The 23,288-nt window shown below is 49.8% G+C and overlaps 1 protein-coding gene across 1 annotated transcript in view; it reads left to right on the top strand.

Annotated features, from left to right (window-relative positions):
• Dnah14 (dynein axonemal heavy chain 14) overlaps positions 1-23,288 on the top strand; it is a 170,970-nt gene that overhangs the window by 116,703 nt on the left and 30,979 nt on the right. Inside the window, 10 exon segments of the mRNA XM_070023147.1 lie at positions 791-982; positions 1,963-2,144; positions 3,726-3,834; positions 4,664-4,789; positions 7,239-7,333; positions 8,626-8,785; positions 10,328-10,459; positions 11,875-11,970; positions 17,725-17,865; positions 18,804-19,019. Of these exon segments, the coding sequence (XP_069879248.1) occupies positions 791-982; positions 1,963-2,144; positions 3,726-3,834; positions 4,664-4,789; positions 7,239-7,333; positions 8,626-8,785; positions 10,328-10,459; positions 11,875-11,970; positions 17,725-17,865; positions 18,804-19,019 (1,449 nt within the window).

The raw sequence follows: 23,288 nt of genomic DNA, 5'->3' as shown, positions 1-23,288 counted from the left end.
GTAAGGAAGAACAGAGAAATTCTGATTCAGGTGTGGTAAATAGTGAACTCAAAGAGTAATAAACCATGAATCCCAGCCAGAAATCTATTTTATGGACATGTCAAGACAAAACTCACTTCTGCAACTCACTGGTGCCAATAAAAAAGTATATGGGAGAAGGGAAATCTGTTTTAATTATTCGGGTTTATTAATTAGGTTAATGTATATTTTAATTGTTCTATTGGTTAATTAGGTTAATGTATGTTTTAATTGTTCTATTGGTTAATTAGGTTAATGTATGTTTTAATTGTTCTATTGGTTAATTAGGTTAATGTATGTTTTAATTGTTCTATTGGTTAATTAGGTTAATGTATGTTTTAATTGTTTGGGCTGGTTAATTAGGTTAATGTATGTTTTAATCGTTTGAGCTGGTTAATTAGGCTAATGTATGTCTTAGTCGTTTGGGCTGGTTAATTAGGCTAATGTATGTGGTTCTGTCAGGTTGATAGCTCTCGTGTGCAAGTGCATATACATCGCGTGTACAAGGCACCTGCGGGGGGGGGGGTGTGAGGCAAGGTTCTTCCACTGTCACACTGGACATCTTGTGGGGTCTGGATTCTGCGTTGATGAGGTACACGTTTCATTTATAAGCATCTCCCCTCGAGGGTGGGAGCCGGGTGGGCCCCATGCCTCAGCTCCCTCAGAAGAGCTCTGTGGCTAGCACGCACTTCATGCACAATTGGTCTGTCTCTCACCTACCTGATTGAACCAGGTTTCAAAGATGTTGATAACATATTTTTATTAATTTCAGAGAATATTTAAAAACCTGCACATCTGCCTGGTCATGAGTCCTGCAGGATCTCAGTTTCGCCAGACCTGCCGACGGTATCCATCCATGGTTAACTCGTGTACCATCGACTGGTACCAGAGGTGGCCTGAAGAAGCTCTCCTTCTGGTGGCCAACTCTTACCTAAGGGAGAAAGTGAACTTAAAGCACAGACAGGTACCTGCTGCCCGTGAAGGGCTCACTTTATTCATCACCCCTGACAGCATTGAACTCTAGATGGGCAGAACGGGCAGCTCTAAGCCAGATGGTGAAGTGAGTCCATCTGTTTATCTTGATTCCTTGTCAGCCCCCGTCTCCCTCCCCGCTCACCAGCCCATTTTAAAGATGGGAGCTCCGTGCTTCCTGGCTCTCTTCTCTGCTCTGTCCCTGTGGTAAGCAGAAAGGTGTCTGTGGAGAGACAGGAGGGTCTGTTGGCAGACCCTTTGGTAAGATGTCTACTCGACATTGTGAATTGTTCTGGCACATCTACAGCAAAGAAATAAGAATTCTCCCCACAGTGTGAACTTAGTGCTTGATTGGCGAGCCAGTGGTGAGGAGCTCCTCTGGGGTGAACCGAAGCTACGCTCTGTGGGACGCTTTGTAAGAGGGCTGGAGAGAGCCGTCTGTGTGCAGGGAGCAGGGGAAGCTGCTGCTGAATTGACAGTGATCCTCTGGGTTTGCGATTACGCACAAGCAACCAAGATGGGGTTATGTCTACATGCGCTGGGCACTCCTTCTTCTCTGGGCCCTTACACTTTTGTTGCCTTGTTTGACTCAAGGAAATTTCCTCCAATATCTTGGAGTCAACATTGTTTGACTCAAGGAAATTTCCTCCCTCAACATCTTGCTATTCTCAAGTACTTCTACAAAGGAATTGAGATATTATCCCTTGGCATGGTCCTGGTGCCCTAAATTCGCCAGCAGTTACATCAAGCCTGAGGGTGAGGCCCGGGAGCAGCCGTAGACCACACCCGCTGCCCGGCTCCCTCCTCTGCCTGCCTCTCTCCAGCCACTGCCACCCCATGGAACCGTTTGTCCAGAATCTAGACACACAGCCCTACATCTCAGAAGTGACCAACCACTTTCAGTTATCACCCTTCTGCTTGTGTATATTCAGATTGCTGGCCTTTGATTCTTTAAAAAATATTTTTCTTCAGCACTTAAGAGAAAGATTTGTCCGAACGTGTGTCCAGATCCACAAAAGTGTAAGAGACTTGTGCACACAATACCTTGAAGAAACTAAAAGTCACTACTACATCACTCCTAGTAGCTATTTACAGTTCATGGAAACATTTGTACATATTTTGAGGTCACAAGAAGAGGAGATGCAAAGAAAGAGGTAAGACTTTCTATTTCCATGCATGCATTTTATATTGGTGCTGTTATTCTTTGTTTTATTTTTGTTTTGTGGAACTTGTTTGTGTTTTGAGATGAGACTAGCTCATCTCTGTGTGTCCCATGCTAGCCTCAGACTCGTATCTTCACTAGTGTTGGTATTGCAGGCATTTGCCACAAGGCAAAAGCACCTGGCCAGCACTTTTACATGAGAGAGAGAAAGAGGGAGGGAGGAGAAGGAAGGAGGGAGCGAGGGAGAGAGAGAAAGAAAGGAAGAGAAAGAAAGAAAGAAAGAAAGAAAGAAAGAAAGAAAGAAAGAAAGAAAGAAAGAAAGAAAAAAGAAAAGAAAGAAAGAAGAAAGAGAAAAGAAGGAAGGAAGGAGGAGGGGAGAAGCACAAAACAATGAGGCCATATAGGGTAGAAGCCATTTTGAGGACAAACAAAGCATCTCAGAGAGTGGGGGAGGAGGGAGAGAGGGGAAGAGGGAGGGGGCGAGGTCACCTGTCTGGCCTGAGGATGACGGCAGGGCCTGTGCTGTGCCCACGGGGTGGCGAGGTCACCTGTCTGGCCTGAGGATGACGGCAGGGCCTGTGCTGTGCCCACGGGGTGGTGAGGTCACCTGTCTGGCCTGAGGATGACGGCAGGGCCTGTGCTGTGCCCACGGGGTGGTGAGGTCGCCTGTCTGGCCTGAGGATGACTGCAGGGCCTGTGCTGTGCCCACGGGGTGGTGAGGTCACCTGTCTGGCCTGAGGATGACGGCAGGGCCTGTGCTGTGCCCACGGGGTGGTGAGGTCACCTGTCTGGCCTGGGGATGACCGCAGGGCCTGTGCTGTGCCCACGGGGTGGTGAGGCCGCAGCATGGCTGCCCACCTCTCAGCCACCAGCGGCTCCTCCCCCAGGAGACAGGAGGAGAGGCCCCGGGACCCAAGCCTCCATAGCAGCCTTGGGTCTAGTTTTACAGAGCTTTTGTTGCAGTTGGTGGGGTGTGGGGCAGCTGAGCCCTCTGGGCCAGCACGGGGCACCTTGAGGCCCGGCCCATTCCGGAGGCAGGGGGCCCTCACTGGCTGCTGCTGCTGCAGGCAGGTTCTACTATGAGAGGCTTCCTGGTTCCCCAGAGACTCCCAGAGAAGAACCCAGCGGTGACCAGCGTCTCCCTACACCCAAGGAGCCACCTGCTGTCTCCGCCCTCACACCTGCACCTCCCTCCTCTTCCTCCCTCCTGCCACCCAGGTCCAGAGGACATTCCTTCCCTCTGTCCCCCCTCTCCTGGACCATCTCCCCATCCCCCCTCTCCTGGACCATCTCCCCATCCCCCCTCTCCTGGACCGTCTCCCCATCCCCCCCTCTCCTGGAATGTCTCCCCATCCCCCTCTCCTAGAATGTCTCCCCATCCCCCCTCTCCTGGAATATCTCCCCATCCCCCTCTCCTGGAATGTCTCCCCATCCCCCCCTCCTGGAACATCTCCCCATCCCCCCTCTCCTGGAACATCTCCCCATCCCTCCCTCCTGGGACGTTTCTCTCCAGGACATTTAAGAGTTAAAGAAGAGGAAAAAATCACTGCCCCATGTTCCCTCTCGTCTGCAGGAAGCGTTTCTCTGTGGGTCTGTCTAAGATCCTGGAAGCAACCTCACTAGTTAAAGATATGCAGGAGGAACTCTTGATTATTGGCCCTCAAATAGAGCAAAAAACAAAGGTATGTTTTATTTGAAATTGTTCTTGAAGACCCAGTGTTAGAAAGCAAAGGCTCTGACAAAAGTGAGTTCAAATTCCAGGGTAGCTGTGCAGCCTTGAATAAATGCTTAACCTCTTTTGGTCTCAATTTCCTTATCTGTAAAATGAGGGAGGAAACTGGAGGCACGGCTTGAGTGCAGAACAGAACACAGAGGCCTCGAATTCAAGCCCAAGTGCCAGAGAAAAGACAAGAAAAGGAGGGCAAAACAGCAACAAGAACAGAAAATAGTAATGTGATTACACTTAATCATTTAAAGTGACATAAGGAATCTCAGTGAAAGCTATTGGTCAACAGGGACTTGGGAGATAGAAAGACATAGAGACAGTTATTCAAAGCAAAATATAGAATGTGTATCTGAAAATGGAAAAAAAAAAACAACCTTGGTGCAATTTAAAAAAAAGAATGATAGGAAAGTAACATGGGTCCTGGGTGGGATGCGGCGTCAGCAGGAGGAGAATAAGCATGAACACATTCAGCACGTGTATGTTATAAACGTGGGTGGTCCATGCGCAATTCATCTGAACTGTGATGTGAGCGCTGCCGCCTGCCTGGTATCCCAGAGGGCACAGTGTGCCCCCTGCCCGTGGGTGGGGCTGCAAAGGGGCTGGGCCCAGGGAGTGAGCTCCTCCCAGCCTTGTGTCTTGTGTGGAATAATACTAATTGTGTTCATCCAAATTAATCTCTTAAAAACTTACTACATGCTGGTTGTGATAAATTGTATAGTAATAAAGTAAGCCATTTGAATCTCTCGTGTCTCTAAACTCCTTCTAATAACCATTTGGTTGACTAGGAAACAGAAACCCTAATGGAAAAACTACAGAAAGATTCACAAGTAGTTGAAAAAGTTCAGATGCTTGTTAAACAGGATGAAGAGATTATGTCCGAAGAAGTAAGGATTGTGGAAGATTACGCTCAGGTAAGACCCTCCGAGAGCCTCCAGGTGTAAAAGGGTGGACTGTCCTTAGTGCCTAGTGCCCAGCCAGAGATACTTTTTATCCTAGCAAATACTTACTGAGTCCTCACCCTACACAAGACACTATTAGGTGGAAGGTAGGGAGAAAAGAAGCCAGCTTTGGAGGCTTTTTGTGTTCCACGAGACTCACCCAGCCCTTAGGAGAAGCATCTGCAAGACATGAGCCGCTCCAGGGCTGCTGGGACCTGCCACCTCTACCGCTCACCGTTCACCTGGCCACTCTCCCATTCCCTGCCTTGACTTGCTCATCAGGAGCCCACATGGTTCCACTCTAGTCTGACCAGAGATTGGAATGGAGCTGTACCTCCTGTCTTGTGTGTGTGTGTGTGTGTGTGTGTGTGTAGACAGACAGATATAGAAAGATACATATATATGGATACATGGCTATTTCCCAACATTGTGTAACTACCAATCACACACACACGTGCTACTATCATGGGCTGAAATTACAAAGCATAAGACAGATGAGGTTTTGTGTGAGCCGCAGTGAATGTGAAAACATCCCATCGCTGTGGTCATTGGGGGTGACTGGTGTCTTCTTGTCAGACATGAAGCAGTCTGTGTCAGGAACTAAAGCAGTCAGCCCATCCCACTCTTGGCAGTACTTTCAGTCCAAATTGCTTTTCAGAAATCTTTTTAGCTACCTGCCATTTTTGATAGTTTGGAAATTTCTTTCAGCATTCTAATTCACTATTGCCAATGCTGCCTTCCTTTTGAGAACTGTTATCAGAGGGTATTAGCAGCAACAGCCTTTCCAGGCTTTTGTAGAGTGATGAATTTTAAATATTGTTTAAATTGATTATATTTATTAGCCAGCTTTGGATCATTCTCATTACAGAGATATATTCCAATATTTAAGTTATTTTTGGTAATGTTACTATTTATCATAAACTCACCAAGAAATAAAAAATGTTCCCAATAAAATCATATGATTTCCATGTTGCTGGGAATTAAGTCCAGGGCCTTGACTTGGGCTTACTGGGCAAGGACATTTGGGTAAGCTACACCTATAGCCCTTGGTTTTTGAAGACAGAGTCTCCCTATGTAGCCCTCCTGCCTTTGTCTCCCAAGTGCCAAGATTACAGGTGTGTACCACCATATCTGCCTTAATCATATGATTCAATCTTGATTGCCTGATTAAACAAACCACTGTCAACTTCATCCTAAATTTATTTTTCCTTAATAAATTACTGATTTGGGTATGGTATGAAATTCTTTATCACTGTTTGCTCCTCAGTATCAGGATAATGGCTAGTGATTTTATCAGACATTTACTTTTAGTTAATTTGTAAATAAAATGTAAGATCATGCAATAAGGTGCTTTTTACAGTTCTGTGTGGAAATCTGTACTCTCTCCCTGATTTTGTTGGAACATTCCAATACATCATTCCAAATGCAACAATTGTTACTTAAAACCTAGAAACAGCTGGGTGCTGGTGGCTCATGCCTGTAATCCTAGCTACTCAGGAGGCTGAGATCTGAGGATCTTGGTTCAAAGCCAGCCCGGGCAAGAAAGTCCGTGAGACTCTTATCTCCAATAAAACACTCAGAAAACCAGAAATGGTGCTGTAGCTCAAGCGATAGAGCGCTCGCCTTGAGCTGAAGAGCTGAGGGACAGCACCCAGGCCCAGAGTTCAAGCCCCACAACCAACAAAACAACAACAAAAAAAAACCTAGAAATTCTGACTAATTCTGTTCTATACAACTTCCTTTAAAAAAAAGTGGATCGTACATTTAAATGAAAATCAAACTCTCCCCTTACAGTTTTATGCTTCTAATAAATAGAGTTTTCACTGAACTCACAAGGTGCAAAACACTGCCCACAGTCTTCTGGGGCTAGGACCTGTAGGCCAGGCTTACCTAGCCAGGTGACTCGGGCTCTATATCTTACTGTCACGTGGTCAGGAAAATTGGAACAGTAGACAAAAGAAATTTCTGAAAACCATTCCTATTGCTGATGACTTAATAGTGAAGTCACTATTAACAGTATAAATATTATTTCCACCTTACCTCCCCATAACTCCAGTACCTCCTGCCTGCTCAGAGGGGCAGAGACCTGAGTGTGTTAAACACCTCACTTTGCAGGTTTAAGAGGCATGGACAGTCCTTCAGACACGAAGCAAGAGTTCATGAGCTGCACCATTCTTCAAATGGGCATCCAAATGGAACCCTAAGTCTGAATGAGAAAGCTGTGTGTTTTCTCTTCCACAGACTGCATAGCTCTACACATAGGGCTGTGGCATGTTTCCAGAAGAGGAAACATGGGTGCACATATGTAAATCACACGGATGCAGAACTTCGTGCATTGTAAAATGTCCAGTTCAACACATAAAAGTTTAAGTGGGCAACTATATTCAGTCATACGTGTTTGGGGCTTACTCTTTTATTGCAGAAAACTGCCAATGAGCTAAGAAGTGTGATGCCCATCTTAGAAAAGGCTGTTGAGGCTCTAAATTCATTGGATAAAGCTGATGTTGCTGAGTTAAGGTAAGTAGGTCACCTATTTCTTCTGAGATGGAAAAACAGAATAAAACATAGATCCAAGCTGGGTGCTGGTAGCTCACACCTGTCATCCTAGCTACTAAGGAGGCTGAGGTGTGAGGATCGTGGTTCAAAGTCAGCCCATGAGACCCTTATCTCCAGTTAACCACCAAAAAAATGGAAGTGGCTCAAGTGGTAGAGTGCAGCCTTGAGCAAGCATCCAGGGACAGCATCCAGGCTCCAAGTTCAAGCTACAGGATCAGCACACACACACACACACACACAGAGAGACAGAGACAGACAGAGATCTAGGTTAAATATTATAAAATATTCCAATTTGCATTTTACCCATTTGGCTGTGTTTCATTACATCTGGCACATTTGGTAGGTTACTCATTTTATGATACCATCAATTGTAAGGTATACCAGGATTTTAAGGAGAAAAGAACGCTGTCCATTAGCTGTGCAATGTCATTTCTTACACTGAATCCTAGTCCCATCTCCAAGCTGATAGTATTGCTGAGCTGCAGTTCCAACCAGGAGCACCATAGGTGCACCATTTGGGCCCCGGGGCTGTGGATGGAGGGCAGGGCACACACAGACGCACCTCCACCTTATGCACCCTCCCAGAGGGAGGGAAAGGGGCTAAAGACAGTGCATAAGAAAAGACTGGAAGCCATGAAACACTTCAGGCTCCAAGGCCGGGTCCTGTTAGTTCAAATTTGAACTAGAGATTTTCTTAGGTTTATTAGCACAAATTATTATACAAAGAGGCTTCACTGTCTATGATTTACTTTGACCAAATTTACCCCATCTGTATTACTTCACATCAGTTTTAAACGTTTGTCGTACCGTTTTCACACATGTACACGAGTGTGCTTTTGTAATTTTTATCTCACACACCCTCTTCCTTCCTTTGCCCTTCCCTCACAGTCTCCCTTTTGCGGGTGAAAAATGTGAGATTTGTCTTTCTGAACTTGATTTACTAATTTCACATACCATGATGATCTCCAAATGCACCCATTTTCCTGAAAATGCTGCAGTTCCATTTTACTATTTAGCAAATAATACTTTTCTGTGTACAACTTCATTTTCTTTCTCCAGGCATTGGTTGGTGCCTAGGCTGGTTTTATATCTTGGCTGATGTGAATGATGCTGCTATAAACAGGGTGTGTGTCTTGTGTGTTGACCACGCCAGGGGTGGTGCGGCAGGATTGGGTGGTAGACCTCCTCTTAGCTCCACACCGTCATGGGGCCGCCTCCACGGAGCTGCATGTCAACGTTCCTGTCTGTTGCAGGGTGTACACACGCCCCCCCTTCCTCGTACTAACTGTCATGAATGCAGTGTGCATCCTGCTTCAGAAGAAGCCCAACTGGGCCACCGCAAAGCTGCTGCTCTCAGAGACTGGCTTCCTGAGGAGACTGACTAACCTGGACAAGGACAGCATTCCTGATAAGGTAAAGAATTCCCCGAGATGAGTACAAGATTGATGCTTTCCGTAGTTCTCATCTATGAAGCCAAATAGACACAGTAGAATTAAAATTCCAGATTGTGATTTTTTAAAGTTATAAAACAAATTTTAGCACACACACACACACACACACACACACACACACACACACACACACACACACACACACACACACACACACACACACACACACACACACACACACACACACACACACACACACACACACACACACACACACACACACACACACACGGAAGAAAGTAGTTAGAGATAAACAACCAGAGAGCAAGTTGCAGACGAAACAGAAGAAACTGCTTGGAAATGTCCAGCAAAGCAGCCGATGCCTGAAACGGGAGGACAGATGTCTCTGCATCTCCTAACATACCGAGGATTCCCGTGGGGCAGTGTTGTAGAAAGGACCTCTTGGCCGGATGTAGTATGCTATGAGTGTACAATGATTACACAAAGTTGCTGGCCTCAGTGGCTCACACCTGTAAGCTCCTCAGGAGGCTAAGGTCTGTGGATCATAGTTTAAAGCTAGCCCAGGCCCCAAAATCCCTGAGACTCTTCTCTCCAACTAACCACCCATAAAAAGCAAAAGTGGAGCTGTGGCTTAAGTGGTAGCGCATCAGTCCCAAGTGAAAAGCTAAAGGAGACTACCTAGACTCTGAGTTTAAGAATATTAAAAGCAAAGGAGATAAAGGGGGGGGGAGGAAAGAAGGGAGAGGGAGGGAGGGAGGGAGGGAGGGAGAAAAAAAGCAAGCAATACTTCACGTGAATAAGAACACCCCGTACACAAGTTACACCCCTTTTTTTGGAAGGTGGCTCTTCCCCCAGTTCCTGTAGCCCATATATAGCACCTCCTTCTGAGAACTGACTCCCCAAAAAGTCCCATATCCACATAATGTGACCCATGTGACCGTCCACTAAAATCTTGTTTAAATTCCACCCATCTGTCCACTACTGCCCCCTCCATTCCAGCTTGGAGCGTCTGGCAGGTCTGTCCCCCATAAAGCCTTGGGCCTGTAAAAAGAAGAAAGAGAGAAAAGAACACACCAGTAAAAAGCTGAGAGTGGGTTGCCTGCCCTCTGACTTCCTAGTAAAATCATTCTTCCAGGCAAGAGGGGGTGAGGAGGCCTGCGAAGAGCCTCATTGCAATGTGACTCCCACGGGTGGACGGAGTTCCAGATGGCTCGCTGTGGGCCGCTGTGAAGCCAGGGCATGTGGCGCAGCGTGGCCAGGCCTCCCAGAGCCCTGGGGCGCAGGACTCTGCGAGCCACAGGGGTGGGGGAGCAGAATGCTGTCCCCTCCCAAGGAGATGCAGTCAGGACACCAGGCCTCCCTGCACAGAAGAGCTCCCTGGCAGGCCAGCCCCAGCCGGCCCCAGCCAGCCCGGGCAGGCTCTTCCTGCTCTTGAGCGTCTTTGACTTAGCTGTTGAAAAGTAGTTGAAGTAAAACGCCATTGTCATGCACATTAGAAAAAACTCCAGATGAACACATTTTTGTCACAAATAATTCTCTCTAGGTTTTTCTGAGACTGAAGAAGATTTTAAGCCTTCCTGATTTCAACCCAAGCAAGGTCGCCCTGGTCTCCATGGCTTGCTGCTCCATATGCCAGTGGGTCATAGCTCTGAACCACTACCACGAGGTGCAGAAGGTAGGCATCCTCCTCTCAGAAGGAGACATCCTCCTCTCAGAAGGAGACATCCTCCTCTCAGAAGGAATCCTCCTCTCAGAAGGAATCCTCCTCTCAGAAGGAATCCTCCTCTCAGAAGGAGACATCCTCCTCTCGGAAGCACAGTGTGACCTGGAGGGAAACACTTCAGTCAGATGCATTGTGTGAGCTCACCTATTAGCTCTTCTTAAAAGTTTCCAAAACAGCAAATGCTATATTCTTATTTGTTGTAATATTCTGACCATAATGAACTACTTTATATCCCTTTGTACATATACAGCATCCCTGGAAAGTTCTCTTTAGCAGTTGATACCTACACACATCTCAAAGAAAAGGGGAAATTTTCCTATTTTACTCTTTTATTAGCATATATGATTAATACAGGTTTCCTTGTGACAGTCTTGTAGATGCCTATAGTATCCTTTGAACAAATACACCCTGCTGTATTTCCTTAGTCTCTCTCTCCCTCCCTTCCCTTTTTTCAAACAGCAATTGGTGGGTTTTATTGAACCATCTTTGTGTGTGCGTGTGTGCATGTGTGTGTGCGTGCGTGTGTGTGTGCATGTGCGTGCGTGTGCGTGCGCGCATGTGCATGCATGTGCCTCTCCTTTCCCGCTCATTTCCTGCTGATACCCTCCAGACAGTTGCCTTTTTATACTAATGATCATCATCATGATCACATTAGGTCTAGATCCTATATTTGAGTGAAAACATGCAATACTTAGCTTTTTTGAGTTGGCCCTTTTATTTTCAATTACTTTTACTGTTGTTATAGAGGTGATGTACAGAGGGGTGACAGTTACACAAGTCGGGTACAGAGCACATTTCTTTTGGGACAGTGGCGCCCTTCCCTTTCTCTCTCCCAGTTTTTCCCTCCCCTCCCCACGCACGGTTATATAGTTCATCTTCTACAAAGTGTCCGGTGAGCACCGCAGCTGCATTTGTTCCCCTTTGTCCCTCTGTGTGTGTGCTTCCTCTTACACTCCCAAAGACAGGTAAATGAAAAAGACAAGAGCAAAAAGGAAAAAAGCTTGTTTCCATTTTCTGGAGTTCATTTTGATGTATGTTATGTTATATGAGCAAATGCACATTGGCAATGTGATTTCAATGAATGTTATAAGATCCGATGCACCTGGCATTGTGACTCGGCTTCTTGCTCAATATAGCATCTATTTCCATCCATCTTTCTCGAAATGGTATAACTTCATTCTTCTTTGTGGCTAAACGATACTCCACAATGTAAATGTACCACATTTTTATCCATCTTTTAGTTGTTGGGCATCTAAGCTGATTCTACAACTTGGCTATACTGAGGTGTTGCTGTAAGCCTGAGTGTCTGGTTTTCATGAAAGGCATGCTTAATAGTCCACTTGACACATCCTGTCCTTCTCTTTCAGGTAGTGGGCCCTAAACAAATCCAAGTTGCTGAGGCGCAAAATGTCCTTAGAATTGCAAGGCAAAGACTGGCTGAAAAACAAAAAGGTGTACAGCTGGTAAGAAGTTTTCTTTTTACTTATTAAACTCTTAGTACTTTTATGAACTATACAAAAGCATGGAGAGAGAGCGACCGTCTCGGGGGCTGAGATGCTGGGGGTATTGGAGTTCTTGCCTGAGATGCGAGGCCTGGTACCCCCGGCACCAGGGAGGACGAGCGTCACCGCAAAGGTCAGATCAAAAGATCAAGGCAAGACTGAGTAAACAATGCAGATCCACATGTAAAGCTCCTAGTGCTCGCTGCGTAGTAACATGTACAGTAACGGTAATGATTGTGCAATAGCATTGTAATTTAGCATTTCACCAGATTTCTCTGGGAGAAAGACGTAAGTGGGGTCAATGTGTCTTCCTGGCGCGACCTGTTTGTATCAGTTACTCTGCCACCTTGGAAAGGCATGGTTCTTTCTGAAATGTCTGATTTTGAGTGGGAGTGTGCGGAGGCCCGCCACACCAGTCCCTGTGCGGCCCTCATCCTGAGCGTGTAGAAGCCAGACCGCGAGCAGGCAGCCAGGCCTACCTGCCGCCAGCACCTGCCCTGCCTGGTGCCTTCACGTCTTCTCAGAATCCAGAAAACCTGGCGACCAAACAGCTTTTCACTAGAGCCACGCCTCCACTTCTGGATACTTGTTTTTTAGAGATAATAGTCTCTCAGACTTGTCTGCCTGGACTGGATCTCAGCTCGGATTGCAGGCGTGGCACTGGCACCTGGCAGAGCCCTACCCTCACTTGGCTGTGATCAGTCCATGGACTGCCTGGTCCTGGAAGGGTTCTTGCATACTCCAACATCCACACAGAATTGAGTGTTTGTGAAGGAAGTCAGTGAATTTGGCCTTGGTTCATTTCACATTGGTATATCATGGTATTTGTTTTACTGTAACTTAGCTGTATATTTTGTTTTGATAGGTGCTGGACAGCGAATGTTTGCTGAGCTTCTGCTGTCCTCTGAGTGCCATGCTGGCACTGTATGCACCTTTTCCTCACTTAATCTTCAAAACAATATTTAGAATTATGTATTTACAAAGGAGAGAACTAAACTTGAAAGCATTCTTTAAGTGCTCAAGCTGTTGGGGGAACAGTAGACATACTCTGATTCACATCTGTGCAATCTGAAGCCTATGTGTTTAACTATACAGTGTAAAATCCTAAGATAGCCAGCAACCAGTGAGGCTGCCTTGCGCAGCCCCACTGCTGAGCTCACAGATGAGGTCTGGGCGGGACAGGCCGGGCCGGCACCCTGTGGCGGGCAGCAGCTAGCCTCCAACTTGCTGTAGTGAGGACCCGGGATTTAACACAGTGAATCAGATGCATGTAATAGACGCATCGCCAAGCACACAGTGCCTTCCTCTGCAGTGCTGCAAGGCATCCTGCAGCTCAGTCTGCACTGGGCCACAGCATCAGTCTCAAACATCAATCCACAGACACCACACGTAGTATCCACGCGACCACAGAGGATGAAGTTTGAAAAACCTCAAAACTGGAAAACTCACTGATACACAGGAAGTAAATCACACATCTTAATGGATCCGAGAAGAAAGCACAAGGGAAATTAGCAAATGCACAGAGACAACTGAACAAGGGCAGTGTTCCAGAGAAAACTAAGTTAAAAAGAAGGAAAGGTGCTGTACAGAGGGGTTACAGTTACATAAGTAAGGTCATGAGTGCATTTCTCATCCAACAGTATCACCCCTGCCCCGACTCCCCTCATTACCTGACTTATATAACTGTAACCCCTCTGTAATCTCCTTTACAAAAAATAAATTAAAAAAACAAGAATTGTGCTCCCCTGCCTGCTGTAACCATCTCTCAGGCAGATAGAGCTTTCCAGAAAAGATAATTCTGCATTTATAAATAGGTGAACCAAGAAATTAAATAGTAGTCTCTTCACTTGTACCTTTTCCACTTGATACACACTCCCAGCTTGTACATTATTTCTGTTTTTAACAAGATGTCTTAGTGAGAACTGTTTAAAACTAAGCTGATAAAATGCTCATGCTGTGTTTGTATCCTGGGGAAAAAAAGAAGGAAGATTGCAAATCAGTAACCTGAAGGAACTAGAAAAAGAACAAACTAAACTCAAAGCAGGCTAAAAGAAAGAAATTAGAAATTAGAACTGAGCCAAGCGCTGGTGGCTTACACCTGTTATCCTAGCTACTCAGAAGGCTGAGATCTGAAGATCCAGGTTCAAAGCCAGTCCAGGCGGAAAAGTCCCATGAGACTCTTTATCTCCAATTAATCACCAGAAAACCAGAAGTGGCTCAGTGGCTCAAGAGGTAAGAGTGACTGCAATGAGCTAAAGAGCTGATGGACAGCACCCAGGCCCAGCATTCAAGCCCCATGACCGACCCCCCAAAAAAGGATTAGAAAATTAAAACAGAAGAACAATACAGAAAATTGGTGAAGCAAAAAATTAAGGGATTGGGGGGTCGGGTGGGGGGAGGGTTGTAGCTGAGGAGGTAGGAGGAAAGGGATAGTAGGGGAAATACAAAGGAGGAGGCAACAATGCTGGATAAGAAATGTACTCTTGGGGCTGGGAAGGTGGCTCCGTGGTAGAGCGCTTGCCTTGCATGCATGAGGCCCTGGGGTCAATTCCTCAGTACCACATACACAGAAAAAGCCAGAAGTGGGTGCTGTGGCTCAAGTGGTAGAGCACCAGCCTTGAGCTGAAGAGCTGAGGGACAGTACCTAGGTCCAGAGTTCAAGCTCCACAACCAACCAAAAAAAAAAAAAGAAAAAGAAAGAAAAGTACTTGTGACTTTGCTCATGTAACTGTAACCCCTCTGTACAGTATTTTCACACAAAAAAACTTAATTTTTAAAACATTAAGTGATTTTTAGAGATCATCAAAATTAACACATCTCTAGTTTAAGCAGAGCAAGACAGAAGAGAGAGTGGGGAGGGAGGAGAAGCAAGTAACTAAAACCAGAAAAGTCTCTGACTTAAGCAGAGAAGGACCAAGGGAGATAGAGAGAGGAGATACAAATCAGAAAAGAGATTAAAAAAAAAAAAAGAGAGATTAAAAAAAAACTTTTGTATGAACAAGTATACATAAAAAAAATCGACAACGTAAGAATGGACCAATTCCTTGAAAAACCTAGATTATCTAAACTGACCTGAGAAAAAATTAGCCCATATAAACAAGAGATTGAATTGATGATCAAAACCTCCCCAACAAAAATATTTAAAGAATCAGCATTGGTCCCTCTCAAAGTTTTCCAAAACTTTGAAAAGGAACTATTTTGTCTTATAATAATAACACCATTAGAGCGGCAGAGGTGTAGTTCTCAGCCTGCATGAGCTGGGAGGGGTGGCAGAGGGCGGCTTCGGGCCTGACGTGAAACCTGTGGTAACGCTGTATCATTTGCAGGATTAGGATTTTAGCGTAGGAATTTGGAGAAGATACAAACTTTGAGGCTAGAGGTGAAGTACCTAGGAAATTCAAAGGAATTGAAACAGGACTACAAGCACTAGCATGTAAATGGTCAATATCCAGCAGGTGTCCTGTTGAATGGACACTAGTTAGAAAAACACAATGGGAGAAAAACAGCAACTACAATTACAAAATATCTAGGAATAAACTTTCTTACAAAATAGGCAGTATCAGGGCTGGGGAGGTGGCTCAGTGGTAGAGCGCTTGCCTTGCATGCATGAGGCCCTGGGTTCGGTTCCTCAGCACCACATAAGCAAGAAGAAAAAAAGCCGGAAGTGGTGCTGTGGAGCTGAAGAGCTGAGGGACAGCGCCCAGGCCCAGAGTTCAAAAAAAACAACAACAAAAAAGGAAAACAAAATAGGCAGTATCAGCATATCAGAAACTATAAGGCTATAACGAATAAATATTCTTTTTTTTTCTCTCAGTGGTGGGGCCTCAGCTCTTCAGCTCAAGGCTAGCGCTCTACCACTTGAGCCACAGCGCCAGGCATGCAAGGCAAGCCTCTACCACTGAGCCACCTTCCCAGCCCAAAATATTCTTGAACAAAACAATATTCTAAAGATGTTAGTTTCCCTAAAGTGGTCCATAAACTTGAAACAGCTACAATTAAAATACCAGCTGATTCTTTTTGGAGCTTTTCAAAATAATATTATAAATGTGGTAAGTTTAATTAAAAAAGCTTGCAAGCACAACTAAATCAACCTCAAAGGGGAAGGCAGGGGTTCTTGCAGTCATGGGGGTGGGCTACTGTAGTTTGGTGCTTTGCAAATAAATGCTGGAGCGCTCGGCACGGCTGTCACCGCTGGCGCCGGTGACACCTGCCTCCGGCAGGTGCCAGCAATCACCGGTGGCCAGCATTCGACTCCAAGTGAGAGCTGCTGCGACCCCGAATGAAGGCAGCGTGCGTGGCCAGGCAGCGGCACCCAGAGACGGCGGCACGCGGGGCGCGCAGTGCGCGGAGAACCCTGAGCCCTGAGCCCAGAGACGGCGGCACGCGGGGCGCGCAGTGCGCGGAGAACCCTGAGCCCAGAGACGGCGGCACGCGGGGCGCGCAGTGCGCGGAGAACCCTGAGCCCTGAGCCCAGAGACGGCGGCACGCGGGGCGCGCAGTGCGCGGAGAACCCTGAGCCCTGAGCCCAGAGACGGCGGCACGCGGGGCGCGCAGTGCGCGGAGAACCCTGAGCCCAGAGACGGCGGCACGCGGGGCGCGCAGTGCGCGGAGAACCCTGAGCCCAGAGCCCAGAGACGGCGGCACGCGGGGCGCGCAGTGCGCGGAGAACCCTGAGCCCAGAGACGGCGGCACGCGGGGCGCGCAGTGCGCGGAGGGCCCTGAGCCCTGAGCCCAGAGACGGCGGCACGCGGGGCGCGCAGTGCGCGGAAGTCCCTGAGCCCTGAGACGGCGGCACGCGGGGCGCGCAGTGCGCGAGGGCCCTGAGCCCAGAGACGGCGGCACGCGGGGCGCGCAGTGCGCGAGGGCCCTGAGCCCAGAGACGGCGGCACGCGGGGCGCGCAGTGCGCGAGGGCCCTGAGCCCAGAGACGGCGGCACGCGGGGCGCGCAGTGCGCGAGGGCCCTGAGCCCAGAGACGGCGGCACGCGGGGCGCGCAGTGCGCGGAGAACCCTGAGCCCAGAGACGGCGGCACGCGGGGCGCGCAGTGCGCGAGGGCCCTGAGCCCAGAGACGGCGGCACGCGGGGCGCGCAGTGCGCGAGGGCCCTGAGCCCAGAGACGGCGGCACGCGGGGCGCGCAGTGCGCGAGGGCCCTGAGCCCAGAGACGGCGGCACGCGGGGCGCGCAGTGCGCGGAGGGCCCTGAGCCCAGAGACGGCGGCACGCGGGGCGCGCAGTGCGCGGAGGGCCCTGAGCCCAGAGACGGCGGCACGCGGGGCGCGCAGTGCGCGGAGGGCCCTGAGCCCAGAGCCCTGACTCGCATGTCCCCTGTGCCAGCAGGCCCCTCCCCAGGGTGTCCCCCACTCCACACACACCTCTTCCTATTTTAGAAGCAGACCTTTTGTCCACCTGAGCCCAATGTAAAAGATGCTTGTGAAGCACGTAGGGAGTGTGCGGAGACGTGGTTCCCGGTGCTGCACTGCTGGAGACAGGCAGGGGCAGTGCACGCCAAGGCCGGCTGAACATCTAGATGTGATGGGAAAAGACAGAGAGTGATGGCTCTTGACATGGCAGCAGGGCAAGGACATTTTGAGAGAGGAAGGTAGCATTTCGGAACATGCGCTTGGGCATCTGCGTGCGCGGGTGCACAGTGTGGTGCGAAAGAACCTGTACACAAAGTAACAGTGAGGGGTTTTGTCTTGTTTTGATTATTCTTCAGGTGGAAGAACATTTGCAGGCTTTGCAGGCATCCTACAAAGACACTGTCGCTGAACAAGAGCTCTTAGCGAACCGGAGAACACTGGCCACCAGGCGCTTGCAGTGTGCGGCTGTCCTCCTGAGCGTGCTGGGGGAGGAGAAGGCACGCCGCGCCCCGCTGTCCCGCCCTGGGCTCTGCCGCCCCAGCCCCTTCCTTACTCGCGGGGAGTCTGGCCCTGGCAGTCCGCGGCCGCAGAGGCCTGAGGCACTCTTCTCTTGCTTCTGTCCGGTGATGAGGTCCCGAGCACTCTTGAGTTTTCCTTCCTCATCCTGGAACACCTGGGCCAAGGATGTAAGACACGGGTGGGCAGGAGCGAGGAGCCAAGTGACAGAAGTAAAGGAACACTGCGTTTCCTTCTGCCAGTATTCTGACCCTCATCTCTTTTTAATTTTGCCTCTAACTCATTTATTTGAGTCTCAAGTAAGCTAGCAAAAATCTTGGTTAAGTTACACTTCAGCTCTTACGAAATTCTCAAGGTAATTCTAATGTAATTATTTAAATAAATACATACCAAGGAAGACCTGTGGGGCAGGGTGAGGTGGCTATGACTGAACCCTGCCAACCCCGGGGAAGCCGCAGCCCTCAGAGGCCCTGGCACGTGCAGATTTTAATGGTCCAGGCACTTAAGTAACTTATCGAGTTACTTTGATAAGTTTTTAAGCCTGCTTCCCTGCTGTGTTCCATCCCAGTGATTGAGGATCTGGGTGTGTGCAGCACTGATCCAACACATGGGCCACAGGCAGCGAGGAGGAGTCCAGAAGCCTGGGACGGACATAGGACATAGGACTGGGGGGTCAGAGAGTGAGTTGGGGCTCAGTGTGTAGCCCAGGCTGCCCTCAGACGCTGTCCCTCCTGTTTCAGACTCTGGAGCACTGGGGTCACACCTAGGCCCCACCTCTCCGTGGCCCTTAGGGCTTGGGAGGACCTTGAACCTGTCCCAGCCCAAGAACAGGGCAAGTGCTCCTCCTCGTGAACGCGTTCATATCACCTCCCCCTGCACCATCTCCCAGCACACAACTCATTTTTGCCGTACTGTTTAGATACGATGGCAGGAAACGATTGAGCAGATTGACTGCAAGCTGGAAGGGACGCTGGGGGACGCGCTTCTGGCCGCGGCGTGCATTGTCTACAGCGGGGCCTTGACACCCGAGTTCCGGCGGCTGATCATCAGTAAATGGGAGAGTTTCAGCATTGAAAACAACATCTCCATTTCTTCCAAGTTCTCCTTACCGGACGTGATGGCACAAAAGAATGAGGTAGGACTGTTCTTGCCGCTCCTTAACAGGCTATTGCTGGTATGGGCTTTCGCTTGGATTTCCTTTCCCTAGATAGCGCTGATAAACTTTTGAAGCTTTAATTAATTTTTTTAACTTGTAGTTCTAATACCTCAGTTAGCTATATCACTATTCCGTATCCTTTAAGCAAAATTGACAACATATTATTTTTCCATTGTAACCCTCCTGCTCTCTCCTGATGGGCTCAGCCCATTTTCCCTGGAACTCCGCGAATCAGTAATACAGCCAACCACAGTCACAGCCAGAATGCAGGCCTTGCAAATGTATCAATAATAATCTATGGTCTACTTACCTAAGTCCTACGCTCATGCTCAGAAGGCCAGCACGGCAATATGCCTACGTCTTAAATCCTCACTGATAATTTTGACTTGACCATAAAGTGGCCTTCTATGCCTTTAGTGCAACTGCCTGATCGTGGCCCTGCCTCAAGTTTTAACAAATATCAAAGACCTGAAACCATACAAACCAAAAAATGCCCAGCCAGAGCATAAATGAGCTTGAGTCAGCAATTAAGACAACTTTGAAAATCAACATGGAAAAAAATGATACATTGATTTTTTTTTTCTTGGAAATTGTGGCTGTGATGGAGGGTCATTAGCCAGGTGCTGCCCCCGGCCCGGTGGGCACGCCTGCAGCCAGCCGGAGGCAGCACCGTGACACGGTCCAGCACGGAGGAGGGACAAACAAACTAGCATGCACGCACACCATCAAAACCAGCGTTTAGCAAAGTCAGCCTGGAAAGGGTGTTTGCCCTTCTCTGTGCAGAGGGCTAAACAGTGCCCGACGCTGCTCAATCTGACTGTCACAAGGGGGCTTGGAAAGTTCTGCAAACTTGAGAGAGAAAACAATGAGGTGCTGAGATAGATGTGAACGCGTGTGCCAAACCGATGAATCTGAAGATGCAGTACAAAGTCCCCAACTCTATTCAGATGTATCCACAGGTTCCACGCAATCCAACAGGAGTGTGTGCACATGGGTGTGAGTGGGCGTGTGTCCTGAACAGATGAATTTTTTAGAAAAGTACAGAACCACAAACCTCAAACTATCCAAGATAGTGAAGGGGTGCACAGGAGCGGCAGGCCTGCTGGGTGTGCCTGCTCCTCGGGTTTTGGCTGAAGGCACACCCTTCTGCAGAAGTGAGGTTTGTCTGAGATTGTGACTGTCACCGTGGCTCTGCTGGTTGTTGGAGAGCATGTTTATAATAGTAATAATTTTAATGAAGACATGGTATGTCTTTCTTTGGCTCAAATTACTCAATTATTGCTTTTGAAGGAACATTATTGTTACCAACTCTGTAGTTAATATTAACCCAGAAATAAATTGCTTTTATAATTTCTACCAATTTTTTTAAAAAGTAAGTGTTCAGTTGATGCTGATGGGCTCACATCTGTAATCCTAGTGACTCAGGGAGCTGAGATCTGAGGATCATGGCTTGAACTCAGCTGGGGCAGAAAAATCTCTGAAACTCATCTGTAATTAATTAATCATCCAAAAAGCCAGAAGTGGGCTGTGGCACAAGTGGTGGAGCCCTAGCCTTGAGCATCAAAGCTCAGGGACAGCGTTCAGGCCGAGTTCAAGCCCCAGGGCCAGCACACACACACGCACACGCAGAGACAGGATTAATCTTTAATAAAGGTGCATCATGAGGACCGTGGTGTAGTTTATGCGTGCTCACACTAATCCAGGGTGGACAGCACCATAGAAGACCGTGGGGGACCCACGTAGGCCCCTACCACAGCACTGTCCTGCAGAAGCCCATCCCTCTCCCTATGGGCGCTGTCACAAATGGCCCTCACTTCATACCACACACAAAAATTCAAGTAGAGCACAGTTTAGGAGACTGTGCATGGCCTTGGGTTAAGACAAAAGATTTCTTAAAACTAAAACATATGGGGTACAGGAGTGGCTCAGTGGTAGAGTGCTTGCCTAGATGTGTGAGGTTCTGGGTTCAATTCCTCGGCACCACAGAGAAAGAAAAAGCCAGAAGTGGTGCTGTGGCTCAAGTGGTAGAGCGCTAGCCTTGAGCTGAAGAGCTCAGGGTCAGCATCCAGGCCCAGAGTTCAAGCCCCATGACAGACAAAGAAAAACAAAATTAAAATATATGGTAAAACATTGATCAATTACATTAACGTTTAGGCCCATTCACCAAAAGACACCATTAAGAGGGTAGAAGGCTGAGCCAAAGGCAGGAGATGACTATTTGTGACATGTATTTTCAGCAAAGCTCTGTCTAGGACATAAAGAGAACTAGTAGGAACCAAGCCAGAAATAGACAGCAGCCAAGAGCCTGGGTGGGCAGCTCTCCCGACAGCCAGACCCCCCACCCCCCCACCCCGGGACTCCGAGGGTGCTGGGTGCTGGTGGATCCAAGACCCGCGGAGTGCCCGGGGCTTCTGGGGGGTCTGCTTGCCGCCTCTCACCACGTGGCTTTCTGTGGCTGCCTTCTGCTACCACCGGTGCTGCCATGAAACGGTGACTGGGCCACAGGTCTCCACAGCATGTGTCACCTGCCTTATACTGGGTGTGCCGCCGCCGTGTGGGAACCTGACCTATAGCCTCCCTGTCCCCAACGGGGAAAGGAGGGCATGTGGAGAGATCTGCCGAGAATACACAGACGTGCACACTCCTGCCGCCGTCCACGGCTGCGGCCGGAGCAGGTCTGCACAGCTGCAGGATCCAGACCACTACACAAGTTTCACGTCCAGGCTGCTTTCATCTTGACAGCTCAGGAGCCTTGTGCTGGCTAGGCAGGTGACCCACCACTTGAGCCATTTTTGTTTTGCTTTAGTTATTTTTCAGATGAGTTTCCGTTTTTTTACCTGGGACCCGTGTGTGGCTGCGCCCCGACGTCCACCTCCCACTCTTTGCCCAGCTCCTTCCTGTCCCCGAGTCCTCAGGAGCTGGGGCTACAGGCGCCCGCCACCCCTGACCAACGGCGTCGTCTGAGTGGCTTTGGAATTGCTGGTGCCCTTAGTCCTTGGTGAAGTTCCTTTCCAAAGGCGGCGGTTCTGCAGGGCCGTTGGGCACCCTGTGCAGTGCCAGGAGTGCGTGTCAGGCGTGCGGCGCTGAGCGCTCAGGCGTGCCCCGTGTGCTCCGGGTGGGGGGGTGTGAGCGCTCAGGCGTGCCCCGTGTGCTCCGGGTGGGGTGGGTGTGAGCGCTCAGGCGTGCCCCGTGTGCTCCGGGTGGGGTGGGTGTGAGCGCTCAGGCGTGCCCCGTGTGCTCCGGGTGGGGTGGGTGTGAGCGCTCAGGCGTGCCCCGTGTGCTCCGGGTGGGGTGGGTGTGAGCGCTGCTCCGGGTGGGGTGGGTGTGAGCGCTCAGGCGTGCCCCGGTGTGCTCCGGGTGGGGTGGGTGTGAGCGCTCAGGCGTGCCCCGGTGTGCTCCGGGTGGGGTGGGTGTGAGCGCTCAGGCGTGCCCCGGTGTGCTCCGGGTGGGGGGGGTGTGAGCGCTGCTCCGGGTGGGGTGGGTGTGCTCCGGGTGGGGTGGGTGTGAGCGCTGCTCCGGGTGGGGTGGGTGTGCTCCGGGTGGGGGGGGTGTGAGCGCTCAGGCGTGCCCCGTGTGCTCCGGGTGGGGTGGGTGTGAGCGCTCAGGCGTGCCCCGTGTGCTCCGGGTGGGGTGGTGTGAGCGCTGCTCCGGGTGGGGTGGGTGTGAGCGCTCAGGCGTGCCCCGGTGTGCTCCGGGTGGGGTGGGTGTGAGCGCTCAGGCGTGCCCCGGTGTGCTCCGGGTGGGGTGGGTGTGAGCGCTCAGGCGTGCCCCGGTGTGCTCCGGGTGGGGGGGGTGTGAGCGCTGCTCCGGGTGGGGTGGGTGTGCTCCGGGTGGGGTGGGTGTGAGCGCTGCTCCGGGTGGGGTGGGTGTGCTCCGGGTGGGGGGGTGTGAGCGCTCAGGCGTGCCCCGTGTGCTCCGGGTGGGGGTGGGTGTGAGCGCTCAGGCGTTGCCCCGTGTGCTCCGGGTGGGGTGGTGTGAGCGCTTGCTCCGGGTGGGGTGGGTGTGAGCGCTCAGGCGTGCCCCATGTGCTCCGGGTGGGGGGGTGTGAGCGCTCAGGCGTGCCCCGTGTGCTCCGGGTGGGGTGGGTGTGAGCGCTGCTCCGGGTGGGGGGGGGTGTGCTCCGGGTGGGGGGGTGTGAGCGCTCAGGCGTGCCCCGTGTGCTCCGGGTGGGGGGGGTGTGCTCCGGGTGGGGGGGTGTGAGCGCTCAGGCGTGCCCCGTGTGCTCCGGGTGGGGGGGGTGTGCTCCGG

This window comes from Dipodomys merriami, unplaced genomic scaffold (genome assembly GCF_024711535.1).
Source record: "Dipodomys merriami isolate MVZ:Mamm:240054 unplaced genomic scaffold, mDipMer1.0.p SCAF_158, whole genome shotgun sequence".
Classification (NCBI taxonomy): Eukaryota; Metazoa; Chordata; class Mammalia; order Rodentia; family Heteromyidae; genus Dipodomys; species Dipodomys merriami.
The sequence above is the reverse complement of the archived record's forward strand: the minus strand, read 5'-3'. Positions and strand labels throughout refer to the sequence as shown.